The sequence below is a fragment of the Coccinella septempunctata genome, chromosome 1 (assembly GCF_907165205.1).
Source record: "Coccinella septempunctata chromosome 1, icCocSept1.1, whole genome shotgun sequence".
Lineage (NCBI taxonomy): Eukaryota > Metazoa > Arthropoda > Insecta > Coleoptera > Coccinellidae > Coccinella > Coccinella septempunctata.
Window position 1 is genome coordinate 37072393 of NC_058189.1, and position 19536 is coordinate 37091928.

Genomic DNA, 19536 nt, shown 5'->3' on the forward strand with positions numbered 1-19536 from the left:
CTCCGGTCACGATAATGAATTCTAGATGCAACAGGAGTACTGTTAGACAAATGTCGATCTCAAAAAAAATCCAATCCAGAATCAGAACATCATAACTTACCCACTTACCCACAACTTCTTCAGCCATAGGTTCGAATCTAATTAATGTAACATTTCATAATGAATCAATGAAAAATGCAACTGTCCGCAACTACAGCGAGAAGAGTAGGCCATGGCAAGACGCATCAAGCGTGGTACTCCGGAACTCCCATTCCGGTCTTGGGCCCGACAGGCAGCTTTGGATGTTACCGCTCTTCAGTTGTTTCCAGTCGGTTACGGAGCGCTCTTCACTTTCTTGCCTTTTCCGAGACTACGATAAATATGTATTAGTTTTGCGCGAGTTGTGCGAACTGAACTATTTTAAGAGTTCCTGTTCAGTTTGATATGATTGAACTCTTCTGATTTTATTATAGACAAAGAAAATGGACGTTTTTTACAACAGATATCGGCGTATGGCTCTGCCGAAAAGGTGAGCTAATTTTTTGTATTCATCGAAATTTTTTTTTTGACATTGAGTTGGTATAGTCACGAGGTCATTTAGATTGAATATGTGCCATTCGAAATGCCTTCCATTCAAAAAATAAACGAGTTTTCTCAAAACAACCCACCCTTATAAAAAGGGGAAAAAAGGCCAAGAAATAATTTCTGCGAAAAAAAAAATCATAGATGAAACTTTTAAAAAATCTTTTAAATTTTATCTATTTTCTATAGTTAATAAAATACAAAATTATTCAATCAGATTTCGACAACTCGGGATGAAGTGGTATTATCAAGGGCTTTCAAAAAAAGAAATTGAAGCTGAATGAACCATTCATCTGGTGCTTAAGTCAAACCAATTTTTCAAGGCCGTAGACAAAAAAAATCAAAGATCAAAAACTTTCATTTGCATTTGTATTACGATCATGGTTTTTTTTAAGTTAAAGTCTATTAAGAATGACCTGGAATTTTTGTATCCCTCAATTTTCCCCTCTAATTGAATATGGATTATTTTGAAAAAGGGTATTTGAATGAACCGTATTTTATAGGTAGTGGTAAAAAATTGCAAATATTTGAAAAAATTTGTTCATGATAGAGGGCCTTTGAGTGTGAATTTTCCTAATCATATAATTTTTTCTTTTTTATATGAAGCTAATTAAGCTTATTAATGAAGCCAAGAAATGGAAATCCACATATAAACATTCGATCAACGTTATAATATAGACTAGATTAAAAATCGCTGTGATGGTTCTTTCAATAATCAATATTTGCATGAATTATTTTACCGAAAAGCTATTAATAACTATTAATAATTTTAGACCCATCAAAACTTTTCTCGAGGTCCAAGAAAATACTTTTTCATTTATCATTTTTCAAATTGAAATTATAAGGGCTGCTGAAAATCCTTCAGAAAATGTAATATTCAGTTATATCTAACAAACAAGCGATTTGATCGATCTTCTCCGGAAAGGAATTTTCACCTAAATCTTCCAGTTCGTATATTATGACCATTACATACCAGAAATTCGAAGAACTGAACTTACTGCATATAATATTTTTTCGTATAATACGTTGTTTTCGAGTAATTCGATATTCAAAAATATAAATTATGTATGAAATTCGAAAAATTGGGCACTTAGGCTGAATGCAACAGCAACTCTATTTAAAAGAGCCACAGTATTAAAGTAGATATCAACCTTAAAGCATAACACATTATAGGTATGTGTAGTGGCATAGATTTTACTTGTTTTTTTCTAAAGGAAATTTTGTTTAACTTGAAATTTTTAGGGTAGGGAAAAAAGTGTTTCTTCTGAACTCAAAATCTGCGATTTAAATATATATAAAGTTGACAACTCGCCCTTTATAAAGTAAGAAAACATGCGTCTTCGAAAAGTTTTATTATTTACTGCATGGCTTATTTTGTTCAGAGTTGAGAACAGCTTTGATTATTGCGGACACAAAAGACGTAGACCAGTGAATAATGAAACCCTTCAAAACAATCTGCAATAGCATAGCTCGATTACTTTTTCGGTACTGAAAGTTTTAAATTATATTCCATTATAAATGTTTTTCTATTCCAGGGATATAATTGGGATATATTTGATATGAACGAATAAAAATAACAACATGATTTTTCTCATAATAAATTTTTCAATGAATAGGACAAACTCCAGAAAAATAACAATTTCACTATTTTGAGAATTCCTGAAAACATTGTTTACACAATATAACCGGACATTCAATTCATTCAGGAAAGGAACTTTTCAGCCATCATATCTTGAAAACTTTTGAAAGATCATATTTTTAATAAAATAATTTCTTTGAAATATCAATAACTTCATTACAACACATTTATATATCAGTTCCAAATAATTCTAAAAATCAAGATCTCAATGGTAACAAAGAATCTGCAGATATCCAAGATTCAGACGAACCTGGAGAAATATAAAGCTACACCAACTTTAACAATGGAGAGAACACTTTAAAGTACTAGTATATTCGATCTGAATAACTCCCAAATCTTAGATATTTATTTATTGTTAATGTGCAACTAATTTATGTCAAAAATATTTACTTATTGTAATGAAGTGATTGATGTTTCAGTCGAAATTCACTATAGAAGTGTGGAAAGATTTTTAAACATTTTCACGATCTGATTCGTTCATCCTAAATGTTTTGAATGTACGGTTGAACAAAATATTTTCGAAAATTCTCAAAATATTTTGAAAAATTTATTCTTTTGTTTTTTTCGTTTGAAAAAATATATTTTTATACGAAAATTTATTTATTATTTTATCGTTAAGTTGAGGTTTCAAGGAAAAGAATGATAATTCGTGAATCTGGAAATTCGAAGTTTTGCCAACCAAATTTTTGACTTGAATAAATTTTTGTCAATTGTGACCTCTTAAAAAATACCAAAATGCATATTTCGCATTCAAAAATTACTGCTCATTGAACAAGCGGAAATCTATATTCGCAGTAGTTTTCATTCAAATCGATACATTTCTGTTTCGGTATTCTGCGTTTTCCGCCATGAATCGGAGGTTATGGTGTGAAACTCGACAAAAAAAAATGTGAATATTGCAATTGTATGATTCCATTTTGTTTAATTCCTTCTGTATATCTACAGTTTTCTGCGAAAAACGCTGAACTTTAATGATCAGAAAATAAGGTAATTAATGAAAGAAGATCTCTACACCTGACTACCTGAAGGGGCAGTTTAAACTTTGGTCAACATTTATACCGTCCAAGCATTATTTTTCACCGGATAAGCATATACTGAAGAAATATATTTGTGATTCAATAAGCGGAATAACTCACAACTTTTTTATATTCAATTGAAGATAATTACGGCTAATTTTTATGAGGTACCTGTTTGCAATGTTGTTTTCAAATATTCACATCAATTATGTGAAACAAAAACAAGGAGCGGGTAGATCCATCTTTGACCTCTATTCGCCTATTAAATGGTGATAAAATAAGGAGCACATCAACCTTCAAAGTTGATAAGAAGATAGGTAGATTGTCGCACTTGCTTCAACCCAAAGAATTCATAAGCTCCAGAAAAAGGGCTGTCTTTTCTATGTGATCAAATAAAAATACCATATGAATCATAAAAATTTCAGGAAACAAAGTTTGAGAATTTTTGAAATAAATGAAGGTAATTGTTATGATGAACTCGAAAAGAAAAAACACAAAATATTGGAAAAGCACTCAATACACATGAAATTCATATTTTTTTAAGGTTCATATTCTTCTCAATATATCCAGATATTAAAACTCTAGAATCGGATATATCACGCCTAAAAAAATGAATTGAGAAGGGGTACGCCGCCGGTACTGTCATAAAATTCAGACATAAACTACTTGAAAAAATGCATGAAAGTTGTAGGTATTTATCAATGTCACCTAACCTTTGAAAATGAGGTTTCAATTTTTTATGACCAAGTTTACGAATACTTGAAATTTTCTGGATATCCTGAACGTTTTCATTAATCATACTTGGAATTTGACATACTTTTTCGACATCGAAAGTAAAACTATCATAGTTTCCATGTAATTCAATGTGAACTCGAAAAAGCAATGAAATTTGACGGGGAATAGAAAAATCTTAAAAAAATTGAAAATATTTCTTCGTTCGAAACACTCTTGTCAAAATCAACAAAATCAATCAACAAAAGATGGCGCATCGTATAATTAACTCTCCAAAATGATGACCCGAAAATTGAAACAGACACAAAGTAATAAAGTTTTTATTACATCTTTTGTTCATTTCACGCGGTGATTTATTTAGTGGTCCATATAGATATCTCGTTTATGTTCTTGTCTATGGAAATATGTGTTTTTTTTTCGTACACAAGACTTATGATCATAGTAGTCGATGCATAAAACTATACCTTGCGTCCGTTAACAGAAGAAAAAACTAACACATCTTGACGAAGCGTTTGTCCATTGTCCATCAATATTCATACTTACTATTCAAATATCTATTGATATAGCTATGTCATGAAAAGTTATTGCAATTAGTTTCGTCAAATTATTTCACGATTATGAGTAAAATTCCATATCGAGTTCAAGTTTGACTTTCCATATAATTTCTATTCTCACTTCTCGACAGTTTAATGCGATATTTCTACCATAAATTGTCTAGACGTTTCCTATTCAATAAGAATGTTTCGAATCTCACATAAACGGCCAGTTCATATTAACGCTTCTTACATCTTAATCATAACAATATTGCCCATTTTGTCGAAAACACATATTACATCCCGAGATGTTTGAAATTTTTTGAATTTACAGAATTGAATATAAATACCTGCAAAAAAGCAAATGAAATTTGTATACATAGTGCCTTTTTTCTATATAAATGGCAACACCCTTGCACTGAAAATATTTTGGATGGATAGAAGAAGAAACTTAATTTTCAATAAATTCCTTCGTTCTTCGGTAAGTGTTTTCACTTATATCTAGTACTTAAAGACAATACCTTGACTCGTCTGTGACCCCAATCTTATTTGTATTTGCCTAGTCTTGAATTATAAAGAAATTCTGAAATTTCATGTTTTTCGAGAAACCTTGTATCTTCCTAAAAAATTAAGCTATTGTACTGGTAAAAAATGAGATTGAGATTGTTATAAACCATGTGTCTTGATGATTCATAAAGAAATCACAAGGTGGAACAGTTGGGACAATCCGAAGGTAGTTTTGAAGTGAGAGTAAAAAACAGATTTCGTTTCACCCAGTATAAAATGACGTACGCCAAATTATTATCGAAATTCAAATACTGTGATAGATTTGATATAAACTTACGTTCAAATGAAAAAAATTAATCAAATCGGACATAAAATAAATCTATCAATGAACAAACTTCATCAATCCAATGAGTGGATCCATTATTTTGCCACATGAATTCAAGATTATTTGCCGCTTCCTTTCTTTTAATTCCTGAGTTAGCAGGATCCCAGACTAAGGACACCCTCTTTTTTGCCTATTTCATTGAGTTTTGTACAGCCCTTTCGCACCCACTTTGCATCTATAATATGGAAGTTCGATTGAGAGTTATTATGCCTGAAAAGAACAGGAAACTGACGACAGTGCACACTTGGTGCCTGCCTCATATTTTTCAGTGTCAGATCCTATGCCTCCTGTCCTGGTTTTTAACCACCTGTTTGATTGGTGTGCAGGTTATGAGTCATCGTGTATTCTCTTGGTATTTTCTTCGAAAGTTGGGGTAGGGGATTTCATAGTCTTATCAATGCTTACTTTTTCAATAACCATTGCAATAGCTAGGAAGGTTCGCTAATGAGAAGTAGTTGCTCAAAGAGGACCATACTCAATGACTCATAATCCCCCCATTACCTGTGCCTTCCCCAAATATTGGAAAATTGGTAATGATCTCGCCCTAAACCCCTTTGTCGAAGGTTTTACTCGTGCTTGTCTGACCTGCTTTGGAATGATAGAATACTTCCCAAAAAGTATTTATTGATCTTATATCTATGACCTAATCAATCACTGTATTTCAGGGTTACAACACCAAGTCTTCAAGATAGACTTTAGACTTTAACAAGTCATCAGAGCTCTTACTGCTCTTACAGCATTGATATCAACATGCTCAATATATATAATGCAGGATGTAAATATTCATTTACACCCAACGAAAAAATTCAAGGGGCGATTTCTTATCAAAAAGAAGTGTGGGTCTTTCCCTTGGGCTTAGATTAACTACCTGAGGTTGAGGTGACACCTAGAAAGCAATTTTTAATTCTTGTATTGGGAACCAGAAAACTGACAGCAGACATTCTATGGAAGCGAGAAGGCCATCGAAAAGAGTTTTGGTGGTTTCTCTATGATTGCAAGGGTTAAAATAAGCCACCCCTAAAGTTTATTTCGCAAGAAACTTTTTTCCTTATATAAATAATAATATGAATTATACCATTAAGAGATCAATTTTGTATAGCTTTAGTCATTTTGAACCAATGAGATCCCTTGTAATTTTTTGCTAAAAGTTTGCAACATCTGCTCTTCTTCGGTGGAACGTCCTCCATTTAGTTGGAGACACGCGTGGTGAACAAAAAGCGGTTGCAGTAACTGCAAAGGCTGGCCTGTGTTGGTGTTACGGGAGCTATGAGCACAGCTCCTGTAGTAGCGCTTGAGGCTATACTTGATCTGCCTTCCCTATACCTACATGTGGGAAAATGTAGCTTTCTGCTTGCTGGAAGCAATAAGATCACTTAACGGGAATCTCCTACCCGGAAACTGGAGGTATGAGGATATTAACTCAAACCTCTTGGCAAAACCATCATGTTGCCAGAGGCAAGTGATTCTAATATGGGTATCAGGGCATTTTGGTGATCAAGAGAATGGAAAAGCCGATATAACCTAGCAAAAGAGCATCGAGGTTAACACCTGCTAGACGTGAGCCTTTCTGTGGGCTTGGAAAAGACCAATATAAGGCAGAGGTCCAATAATGGGAGTTGAACAATAGAACAACTTTCTAGAGGAACACTCCTGGACTCACTCAGTCAAAGGAATTCGTGATTATTTCACCGACCTATATCAGAAAGCTGCTGAGGCAGTCAAGAGCTGAGCTTCAGATGATGGTGGGACTGCTGACGGGGCACTGTCAGCAAATATCATTTGTACCGTATGGGAAGTCAGGAGGATCTGTGGATCAGAAGCAGAAGCAGAAACAGCTGAACACATGGCATGCAAGTGTCCAGAGCTGGCTGGCATAAGAACCATTCACATGGGAAAAGTGATCCTGGATACTCACGAGGTAACATCCAAGGCTCCTAATGATGTTGTCCGTTTTATCAACACCATTAACGACCTTCTTGGGTACCCATGAATGAGTAGGGAAGAGAACAAAAGATCTACATGGTCGCAGTTCCCGGCGTTGTAGCTTGAGCTACAACGACCCCGGTTCAAATAATAAATAAATAGATATCACGACAATGGCAAATAAGCTAGTTCAACTCAGAACGTAACACTTGTTAATATTCATATCGGCGGGTGGTATGCATTCGAATTTATTATTATTAGATATAACTAATCTCGGATATTTTCTGAATTGTATGTATAATCTTGATTTTTATACCTTTTGGGCATATTATTGTAGGTAATGCTGATATATTTCCTTCTTTTAATAACTCAATATGATCAAACATACTATCTATGATATGTCATCAATACAGGGTCTTTCACGAGGAACCTCACCCATATTTATACGGGAAACTACTGAACGTATTTTCATGAAATTCAGCACTTATAAGTATTTCACGATGCTGATGAAATCTAAAATATTTTCAAGGCATGAGCACCTCCGGTTTTTCCGGAAATGACGTCAACTTCCGTTTTTCAAATTAGAACACCATTTTTTTATTGCAGAAATAGATTCCTTAGAAAATTTCAAGTTATTTTGATGTAACATTTTTCAGTTTTGGTTGGAAAATTCTCTCTGAGCGGAAAATTCGAAAAAAAAATCGAAAATAGAGCTCCGCTGAAACAAGAATAACTTCGAAGTTTTTGGATGGAAAATTTTCATTTTTGGGATTTTTCAAGATGTAAGATTGATGTATCCACTTTAAAAATCGAAATCGCTATTCATGATACAGGGGGTGAAAAAATCGCTTTCAAAGTTAGGGATGACAAAATCGTGAAAAATCAATTTTTTCAAATTAGAACCCCATTTTTTATGGCAGATATTGAATCTACGTTAAAAAATAATGTGAGTGTATGCATCACATCCTTGCCCTAAAGTGGATATTTTCTGAGTTATTCACAAAAAACTGTTTTTCGTCTTGAATTTTCAGCTATTTCTTTTCCCTTCACGCCAAAAAGATGAAATTTTCAGGAACTAATACTTAAACCATGTTTTAGATTTTACTACCCTAATATGCAAGAGAAAAAAGTTACAGGTTGTTCCTAAATAGATGGCGAATTTTGATTCGAATTTGTATCGGAAACCTCTTTATTTCAACTAATCGGCCATCGGTTTTCTCTCCAGTAATAAATAAATAATTCCTTATGAACCATATGCAAAAACTTACCATGTTTTACATTCTTTTTTTTTAATGATAGATATCATTAATTACATCTGCCAAATTCCTCTTTATTCAGTAGCATTTTGTGTTTACTATTAATTTGGTGATAATTCGTATTAAGTTATAAAATCGATCACTATGCCTAATTTTACCAATGAAGATTATTTAAATCTCATTCTACTTCATGGAGAATGTAATAAAGTTGTAGATAGAACGATTCGACTGTTCATTGAGAGGTTTCCTGACCGACCCAGACCAACGAGAGATACCATTAACAGAACCATGACAAACTTGAGAAATGTCGGATCTTTCGTTAAGAAAACTATACACACAGAAAAAAGTGTAATAGAAGATGAGAACAACGAAATTACAGTTCTTGCATATTTTCGTGTGAATCCTCAAAATTCTCTCAAAGATGCCGAGATTGATCTGGGATTATCTCAATCGAGTGTTTGGAGAATATTAAAAAAACATAAAATGCACCCATATAAATTCAATAGGGTACAGCATTTGAAGGAAACTGATTTCGTCAGGAGAACAGAGTTTTGCGAAGCTATGATGATTCGATTTCAAGAGAATGAAAACTTTTTGGACTGTATAATTTGGACAGATGAATCTAAATTCACAAAGAATGGTTCTTTCAATAGGCATCACAGTCATTATTGGGATGAAGAGAACAACCACCACTTCAGACAATGGAGACCTGGAGTTTCAATGATTTTTGCGCCATCAAAAATAATGCAATTCTCGATGTTCACATTTATGATGGGATTATGATTATAACTGGTAAGATAGAACACTACACATGTTTGCATTATTTAAAGAATGTTCTCCCTTAGGAGATAGATATTCTGACATATTGACTCAAATAATTGAGCCGCTAGTACAGAACCATAATGACTTATGGTATCAACAAGATGGCGCGCCTCCACACAATTCACTCAATGTGTCAAATATCCTCTACAGGCTATTTGAAGATCGATGGTTGGCGAACAATGGTCCACGTCTTTGGCCACCACGTTCTCCCGATTTAACTCCTTTAGACTATTATGTTTAGGGTAGGATAAAAAATATTGTCTACTCAACTCCCCTGACTGATAAAGAGGACTGCATAGAACGAGTCAGAAATGCGTTCAGGTTTGTTAAGATTTTTAGATTCATAGTTTTGAAACTCAATTTGGTTTTTAAACACTTTTGCAGATCTCTTCCTCCCGATGAAATAAGAAGAGCAACGCACGAAGCTTTCCTGAGACGTATAAATAAATGTCTAGAAATTAACGGTCAAAACTTTTAGCATCTTCTCTAGTTATAACTGCGAGAGTTTGCCATGGTTCTCCTAATAGTAACTTGAAGTCGGTTTTAAGAAGGGATGAAAAATCTACAGCATGGTTCAAATAACAGTTCCTGAAAATTTCATCTTTTTGGCGTGAAGGGAAAAGCTGAAAATTCAAGACGAAAAACAGTTTTTTGTGAATAACTCAGAAAATATCCATTTTAGGGCAAGGGTGTGATGCATACACTCACATTATTTTTTAACGTAGATTCAATATCTGCCATAAAAAAATGGGGTTCTAATTTGAAAAAATTGATTTTTCACGATTTTGTCATCCCTAATTTTGAAAGCGATTTTTTCACCCCCTGTATCATGAATAGCGATTTCGATTCTTAAAGTGGATACATCAATCTTACATCTTGAAAAATCCCAAAAATGAAAATTTTCCATCCAAAAACCTCGAAGTTATTCTTGTTTCAGCGGAGCTCTATTTTCGATTTTTTTTTCGAATTTTCCCGCTCAGAGAGAATTTTCCAACCAAAACTGAAAAATGTTACATCAAAATAACTTGAAATTTTCTAAGGAATCTATTTCTGCAATAAAGAAATGGTGTTCTAATTTGAAAAACGGAAGTTGACGTCATTTCCGGAAAAACCGGAGGTGCTCATGCCTTGAAAATATTTTAGATTTCATCAGCATCGTGAAATAATTATAAGTGCTGAATTTCATGAAAATACGTTCAGTAGTTTCCCGTATAAATATGGGTGAGGTTCCTCGTGAAAGACCCTGTATATCAATCATATTGTAGTGTTGGTTCCATACAGTGCAGTAAGGTGTCCAGGGTTGGCAGATTGCCGTTTGCCATACTTGAGGGTTATTACCAATCATGAAGTTTCTTTGTTTTATTTTATCTTTTTCGCGTATTAAGTGTAAGTGGAAAAAGTCTTTTTTCTACAAGCGTGCGCGTTCAACCTTTTTCCCGCACGCATTCCAAGTTGCAAAGAGTCACTTTCCCAAAACGTGCGGGAAAAACGCCTGCTATTTCTTTCCCGCACGCATTTGCGTGCGGGAATGGATTAGCAGGGGTTTTTCCCGCACGCAAATATTATAGAGTAAATTAAATTCTATCATGTTTCTATGCAAGGAACGTCAACGATGAGAAACTCATAGTAATGACATGCAGAATTACGTCTGTCATTATATATGAATTAATCAAATGAGATATGATCTGTTTCGTGAAATGGATATATTTATATATTTCAAGCGCTTGTAGAAAAAATATTGTTCCTAACTCTTGCGTAAAGTGTCTTGCCCGCACTCAACTGCTTACCCGAACTCTGCTTCGCATCGTTCGGGCAACGGCAGTTTCGTGCGGGCAAGTATCACTTTCCGCACTTGATAGGAAAATAACTATTATTAAAGAAATGATTTTTTCTTCCTGAGGACATTTTGCTCACAAAATAGCCAAAACTGAGTTTCTGAAAATTCAGGCGTTGTGAATTGACAGGCTGAAGTACTCACATGATAAGTGAGAATGCCCAGAATGCAGCATATGGAGATAAGAATAATGCTCCACGTGCTTCCATGCTTCCATAAAAACACAACTCGCAGTCATACCTCCTGACTGGAATTTGTTCACTGAATGGTCATGACACAAGCATCAAATACAAAACACACATTTTGGTCTGATGATCGAGTTTACCTTTCCCTCCATTCATTTCTCCGTTAGGTCAGTGCGGTTAAACTTTGACCAGAGTAGAAGTGGTCCGATAGGCCGTGAATTTAAACTACCGTAAAGGAGGCCATCAGCTGCTTCACGCCGAATAAACCGAGACTAGTAATCCGAGAATTTTGTATAACTTTACGATGACATAAACAGATAGGAATTCTACTTTATCTCTTCCAGGAATTTCGGTGTCAATAAGTAATTTCGGAACGATCGCCGGATCTATTCCATTGCCAAAACCCGGGCACAAACTAGATGGTCGGGGATGAGCAAAAATACGTCACCAAATAAAAAACAGATTGTGATGATAGTTTTATGCCCGTTTTCACCAACGATCCCTAAATTTTAAGGAATACCTAAGCCCATTTAAGAGACTCTTAGCTACAATTTCGTTTTCACCAACGTTTAGGGAACTCTTAAGTGCTAGGAGACACCCTAAATTTTAAATGCCCGAAAGTCGATCCCTTATCGAATCCCTAATAAGGTGACAGCGGATTTTGACATGTCTACGATACGCAAAAAGAATTTTTTTTGAGAAATGGATAAATGTTAGTCGTGAATTTGTGGCAATTATCGCTCTTCGAAATCCCAATCATCAAATTTTGAGGGGTTGGTTTGAGATTTGTGTATTTATTTGGAGACACGGTTGTTTGGGAAGTGATTGAACTAAAACCGCTCCACACCAATTTCTAGCAAATGAACAATAATATTTGAGAGCTTTCAAGAGTAGAAATCGCTCGAATACCATAAAGCAGAGCTTGTTCTTAGGAATAAATAGAAGCAGTGTTGAAATTGTGTGAAAAATTTTGAACATATACAATAGAAGTTTATGAAAAAATGCAGTCATGTTGGAATTTGGTGATTCTTTATATTTCGAGGAGGATGTTCGGTGGCACCATATAGAATGATTTGTATGACTATCAACGCAAAGGGAATATTGGATTTATGTTTTTTTCTTTATGTGTATTAATAAAAGAAAACTAGTACGGAGCTATTTTATTCAGATGACTTTTTCTTCCTATAGAAAGAAAGTTGAGTGAATTATTATCAATAGGAAATTGAATATTTGGGAAAAAATATTGAACAATATATAGAAATCAGAATTTTTTATTGATATGCTTGAGTACTGAAAGTTGTGTAATCGACATCAACACTTCACATAAAAACACTTCAACTGTTGTTGAAATATGCTTCAAGAGTGTTTCTCAATATAGCAATCAATCCAAGAAAAAATATACCACTTTGTTCTATTCTCATCTTTCAATCTTCACATTATTTAAAAACATGAGCTTATTCTGGAATACATCTTTTCTTCTCATGAATCTTTCCATTCGGAATATTTCATATAGGTAACTCCCGAGGTAACTTCTTTTTTGATCTTACTTCTTTCTCAAGATTCTGCCAAGAATTTGGTGTGTACTGAACTTTATTATGAAATGAATTTGAATCATTTTCCGAAGATGTATACTTCCACTTTCTGTTTTTAGATAGATCACATAATCCAGTGTTATGTAGGAGTGTATGTGTAGTGCGAAGTACTATGTATTCTATGAAAGCTCACTTGTATTTTGTCTTTTCATGATTATTCGGATTAAAAAGCCAGATACTTGCGTTATTTCTCTCAAAAAAAGTAATATTTTTAACGTCAAACTACAACGACAGGTCAATGTCACGAGCACAGATCCTTATGTTTTCGAAATATTGTTGAAATCTGATACAAAATACATTTCTTTTTAATTTATTACAGGGAAACAATGAATGTAGGGCACAGGACATTAGAATATTTCAGGAGAATATAAACGGAAATCTGTTTGCAAGACATAAAAAATCGTGCGATTCGGTGAACCGTTACGTCTGTACCCTCGTAGCTACGAGCTCCTATCCATTCCCTAGATAAGTATTCCTTAACAAAGTGTACCTTTGTACGGTGAAAACGAATTTATATTAAGGGTAGAGTTAGGTACTCCCTAAAGCTAAGGAATACTTAGATAGGGGCTTATTTAAGGATCGTTGGTGAAAAGGGGCATTAGTGTCTGAAATATAAGGTAATGAAGGTTTTTAGCGGCATGCAGACAGATAGGTTTGAATCCTGCTCTGGCTGGTACTTTTTTCAAAATTCAATTCCTGTCTGCATGCCGATAAAACCTTCATTTAAAAACAGATTGGTCAGCACAACTTATTGGCCAGAGTGTCATTTATCATGTCTGAAATTTTTAATTTTGAGTCGAAAACGGTCTCAAACGATTAGATTGGACCTCAGAGTAACCCAATGGAATTGGTGAATTTGTGCTCAGATTCAATTTGGTCTGTTCGTCTAGCAGTGAATTACATGATTATGATCAAGAGGAGTTTATACCACAGGACTTTCTCGCCACCCGTATAAGGCGTAAAGGGGGAAAGACTACCAGAATGTGGGGTGTTGCTAAAACACTTGAACGATAAGTAGAAGTCACGAATATTACACTTTCGTCGACAAGATGGCAGTACTTAACGAACTTCTTTTTTCAATTTCACCAGGATACGGGTTGTAGCCAATGGCGACACTTTTCAGGAAATCATATCTTAAGGAAATTCCTAGAAGAGATAATTTCACCTCGGAAAGCTAATAACATGAATGAATATGTATTCAACTGTCTGTGAAGACGTTTCAATTCAAAAAGTTTTCCTACTTTTTCAAGGCTGTAATAATGCGGAACCAACTTCGAACACAACTGTCCTGTGCTAACAATTCACCATCACAGGGGGCAAAAAGAAATATTTCTAAAGCAGATAAATTTATCTACGTACAATTTAAATATCAGGCAATGAATTGAAACAACAAATATCATAAATTTTAGTGAATACTAAAATTAAAACAGAGCAAGTTGATAATTCACATCTGAAACCTGTGAGGGACATAAGTCTCAACTCAAAGTCTCGTTTGAGTTATCCGGGTTTGTTTGTATTTAAACTTCGCAAACCACTATCAACCAGGTTTAACTTCTAGGCATCTTGACATTCACCGTATCAGCATTATTTGGACCACATTGTCAAAATTGGTATTGTGGTCCTTCGTCGGAGTGGTGGAGTGCTGACATACGTTTCTGTTCCCAATCAAGTAAGACTTCTTACACTACTTTAAGGGTAAAAAAATCTCAGCCTAGCTTCGAGATTCGATGACAGATGGGGTGAAGTACCGAAGTACCGATAATATGCACTGTATAAATTCTTTATTACACTTTTGCTCATATAGCTAATCAGTAAACTTCGAAGTTAACGTTGGACACATGATTTCTATCCTCTATTTCATATGTTTTTATCCTCTTTGGATGAAATTGCATTCGGTGCAATTTTGTTCACCCATTCAGATATCCAAATATGGTTGCCACCATTATGCTTTCGTAGAAAACAGCTGTTACCCTAAGGTTTTGGTTTTTAGATAAGCGTAGGTTTTAGGTAAAGAATACATGTGCTCCGTTAACAAGCCAAAAAGTTTTGGAAGTGAGTGTTATACTATTATTTCCGCAAATAAACGAAAAAAATTAAGAAAGAAACAAGCTGAATTATGAATGGACAAACGTACAAGATTTTTAGAAATGATTGATATGGGTGGACTGACTCCTCACAAACTGCAAGACATATCACAAGAGGTTTTGTTAAAAATCTTCCCTTCACACAATTTATTTATAATAATCATACAGGCTGTCCAAGATAAAATGGAAAACATTTAAATGTGAGATAGAGAACCCATATAGGGGATCACAAAAATATGTAGTATCTGGGAGTTCTAGATTCCGATTTACAGGGTGTTTTTCCAATTTGAATGGAAATTAAAACCATTCAATCTCCTAACCAGAATCACAGATATATCCGAAATTTGGCCTAAAGGTACCATTCATGAGGTTCCAGAAAACTGCAATCAAATACCATTCGATTTGGAGGACCGTATCACATAAATTTGAAAAGTTCTAAAAACTTCCCGAAATCACCCTGTACAATGAATTTCATGATTTCTTCGATATCTGCGTAAACTGAAAGATTCATTCATTAAATTCGCCAAATAATATAGCATGGCACTATCAAGGTTGCCGAGAACTGATTTTCTGATTTTTTTCTTGATAGTAAAAATAATTTTTTCTCTTATGTCGATACTCAGCATCTCATAACGAAGTGAATTGTTTCTGAATCTATATGAACCTAAATGAATCGATGAAATAACTGTACAACTTTGATTGCAGAGATAATTTTATTTGATGTTACTTCTTATAGTAGGCACATTAGATTTATTTCCACTTTGGCGTTGACTTAAGTATGTATTCGATCAAATGAAATCTGACATTAATATTTAATTATGTACATTCATTAAGATTCAAAATTTAGTGCGTTATGAGATGAATAGGATGTTAAATATCGACACGACAGAAAAAATTATTGTCACTATCAATAAAAAAAATCAGTCCTTGGCACCCTGGATGGTGCTATGCAATATTATTCTGTGAATTGGAATAAAAGAATCTTACATTACAGTTTACCCAGATATGAGAGAAATCATGAAATTTATTGTACAGAGTGATTTCGCGAACTTTTAAGAACTGTCCAAATTTATGTGATACGGTCCTACAAATCGAACGATATTTGATTGCAGTTTACTGGAACCTCTTTGAAACTTTCTTAATTGCAATTTTCGAATAAATCGATGATTCCGTTCAGGAGATAGAGTGTTTTAATTTAATTCAAATTTGAAAAACCCCTTGTAAATCAGAATCTAGAACTCCAAGATATTATAAAGGGGGTTTTTTCGTGATTATCTAGTTGTTTTCTGTCTCCCATGTAAATGATTCCCATCATATCCCGGACACGCTGTATTTTCCCAATAGTATGCATTCAGCGTGTAAAAGTTGTCGTTGCTAAAAATCAACACGGAATGACTTGATCTTGAACCTGAAAGCGATTGAATAAACTTCCTGCTCAGCCTCGTATTCCTTCGAAGGACGCCTACCAATTAACTGAATGAAAGGTTCAACGATCTAAACATAAAGCTAATCGAATGAAATCTCGGATGAAAATACTACACTCAGAAAGAACAATTGCAGCGGTGGATTGGAAGATCTAGATTTCGGATGTGGATGCCGAAATAACGGATTGACAAGGCCTTGGTAGTTTTACGAGGTCATTTGTGTAATACAGGAATGTGTTATACATGCTAATGAACGATAAAAAAGGTATTGTTTGAATATCACGGCGGAGGAATAATATTCTCTCGGAGGAATTCTTTAATACTGATTTTGGTGCTATGTGAATCCAACCAACCTAGCGCTCTGTGGTATACACTAGTAGTTCATTATACTACGAAAGCGCTGAAAGTGCCACACAAAAAAAAAATTTCAAATGTACAATTCCGACTTGCAAGTTGGAATTCTGAGATACAAGTCGGAATTTTGAGATGCAAGGGACGAGGAGGGCTAAAATAGGTTTCATGACCTTTGTTTTTTTGCATTTGATCCGTGAATGTGTTTTTGGCTTATTGGAGGAATTTTGGATGAATGAAATGATATTCTATTTTTCTCTTCGGTTGCACCATAGCTGAGCTGTAACAAAGCTCCGTGCTCAGTGCTTGCGAAAGCACTTGGAGTATTTTTGTACTCCCGAGAATTAGGCTCCTGGGAACTTCGGAATTCCGAGTTACAAGTCGGAATTCTGAGTTACAAGTCGGAATTCTGAGATACAAGTCAGAATTCTGAGATGCAAGACAGTAGTGGGGCTAGAAATTGTCGAATGACATTTGCTTTGTTGCATTCGATTGTTGCCGAATCATGTGAGCAAAATGCCCTCTGTAGAGCAGATTTGTCTCATTTAAGGCATGTATAGGCACATTTGGACCCGTAACCTACGCCTACCCTATCTCTTTTCTTTCAAACGTTTTAACGGACGTTATTGATTCTGACAAGCTCACAGAGCTTCGGAGGGGTTCGTCGTTACCTACGGGGAATCAGGATAATATGATAATATATCTATAGTACTCATATACAGGGTCTTTCACGAGGAACCTCACCCATATTTATACGGGAAACTACTGAACGTATTTTCATGAAATTCAGCACTTATAAGTATTTCACGATGCTGATGAAATCTAAAATATTTTCAAGGCATGAGCACCTCCGGTTTTTCCGGAAATGACGTCAACTTCCGTTTTTCAAATTAGGACACCATTTTTTTATTGCAGAAATAGATTCTTCAGAAAATTTCAAGTTATTTTGATGCAACATTTTTCAGTTTTGGTTGGAAGATTCTCTCTGAGCGGGAAAATTCGAAAAAAAAAATCGAAAATAAAGCTCCGCTGAAACAAGAATAACTTCGAGGTTTTTGGATGGAAAATTTTCATTTTTGGGATTTTTCAAGATGTAAGATTGATGTATCCACTTTAAAAATCGAAATCGCGATTCATGGTGCAGGGGGTGAAAAAATCGCTTTCAAAGTTAGGGATGACAAAATCGTGAAAAATCAATTTTTTCAAATTAGAACCCCATTTTTTTATGGCAGATATTGAATCTACGTTAAAAAATAATGTGAGTGTATGCATCACACCCTTGCCCTAAAGTGGATATTTTCTGAGTTATTCACAAAAAACTGTTTTTCGTCTTGAATTTTCAGCTATTTCTTTTCCCTTCACGCCAAAAAGATGAAATTTTCAGGAACTGTTACTTAAACCATGTATTAGATTTTACTACCCTAATATGCAAGAGAAAAAATTTACAGGTTGTTCCTAAATAGATGGCGAATTTTGATTCGAATTTGTATCGGAAACCTCTTTATTTCAACTAATCGGCCATCGGTTTTCTCTCCAGTGATAAATAAATAATTCCTTATGAACCATATGCAAAAACTTGCCATGTTTTACATTCTTTTTTTTTAATGATAGATATCATTAATTACATCTGCCAAATTCCTCTTTATTCAGTAGCATTTTGTGTTTACTATTAATTTGGTGATAATTCGTATTAAGTTATAAAATCCATCACTATGCCTAATTTTACCAATGAAGATTATTTAAATCACATTCTACTTCATGGAGAATGTAATAAAGTTGTAGATAGAACGATTCGACTGTTCATTGAGAGGTTTTCTGACCGACCCAGACCAACGAGAGATACCATTAACAGAACCATGACAAACTTGAGAAATATCGGATCTTTCGTTAAGAAAACTATACACAGAGAAAAAAGTGTAGTAGAAGATGAGAACAACGAAAATACAGTTCTTGCATATTTTCGTGTGAATCCTCAAAATTCTCTCAAAGATGCCGAGATTGATCTGGGATTATCTCAATCGAGTGTTTGGAGAATATTAAAAAAACATAAAATGCTCCCATATAAATTCAATAGGGTACAGCATTTGAAGGAAACTGATTTCGTCAGGAGAACAGAGTTTTGCGAAGCTATGATGATTCGATTTCAAGAGAATGAAAACTTTTTGGACTGTATAATTTGGACAGATGAATCTAAATTCAAAAAGAATGGTTCTTTCAATAGGCATCACAGTCATTATTGGGATGAAGAGAACAACCACCACTTCAGACAATGGAGACCTGGAGTTTCAATGTTTTTTGCGCCATCAAAAATAATGCAATTCTCGATGTTCACATTTATGATGGCACTTTAACTGGTAAGATAGAACACTATACATGTTTGCATTATTTAAAGAATGTTCTCCCTTAGGAGATAGATATTCTGACATATTGACTCAAATAATTGAGCCGCTCGTACAGAACCATAATGACTTATGGTATCAACAAGATGGGGCGCCTCCACACAATTCACTCAATGTGCCAAATATCCTCTTCAGGCTATTTGAAGATCGATGGTTGGCGAACAATGGTCAAAACTTTGAGCATCTTCTCTAGTTATTACTGCGAGAGTTTGCCATGGTTCTCCTAATAGTAACTTGAAGTCGGTTTCAAGAAGGGGTGAAAAATCTACAGCATGGTTCAAATAACAGTTCCT

The 19536-nt window shown here is 34.6% G+C and overlaps 1 protein-coding gene across 1 annotated transcript in view; it reads left to right on the top strand.

Moving 5' to 3' along the window:
* The first annotated feature begins 364 nt into the window (after positions 1-364).
* Positions 365-19536, top strand: part of LOC123313361 (heparan sulfate 2-O-sulfotransferase pipe) — an 80439-nt gene continuing 61267 nt past the window's right edge. The window contains exon 1 of the mRNA XM_044898223.1: positions 365-508. Within this exon, the coding sequence (XP_044754158.1) occupies positions 462-508 (47 nt within the window). The 5' untranslated portion in view covers positions 365-461. The remainder of the gene's footprint in view (positions 509-19536) is intronic.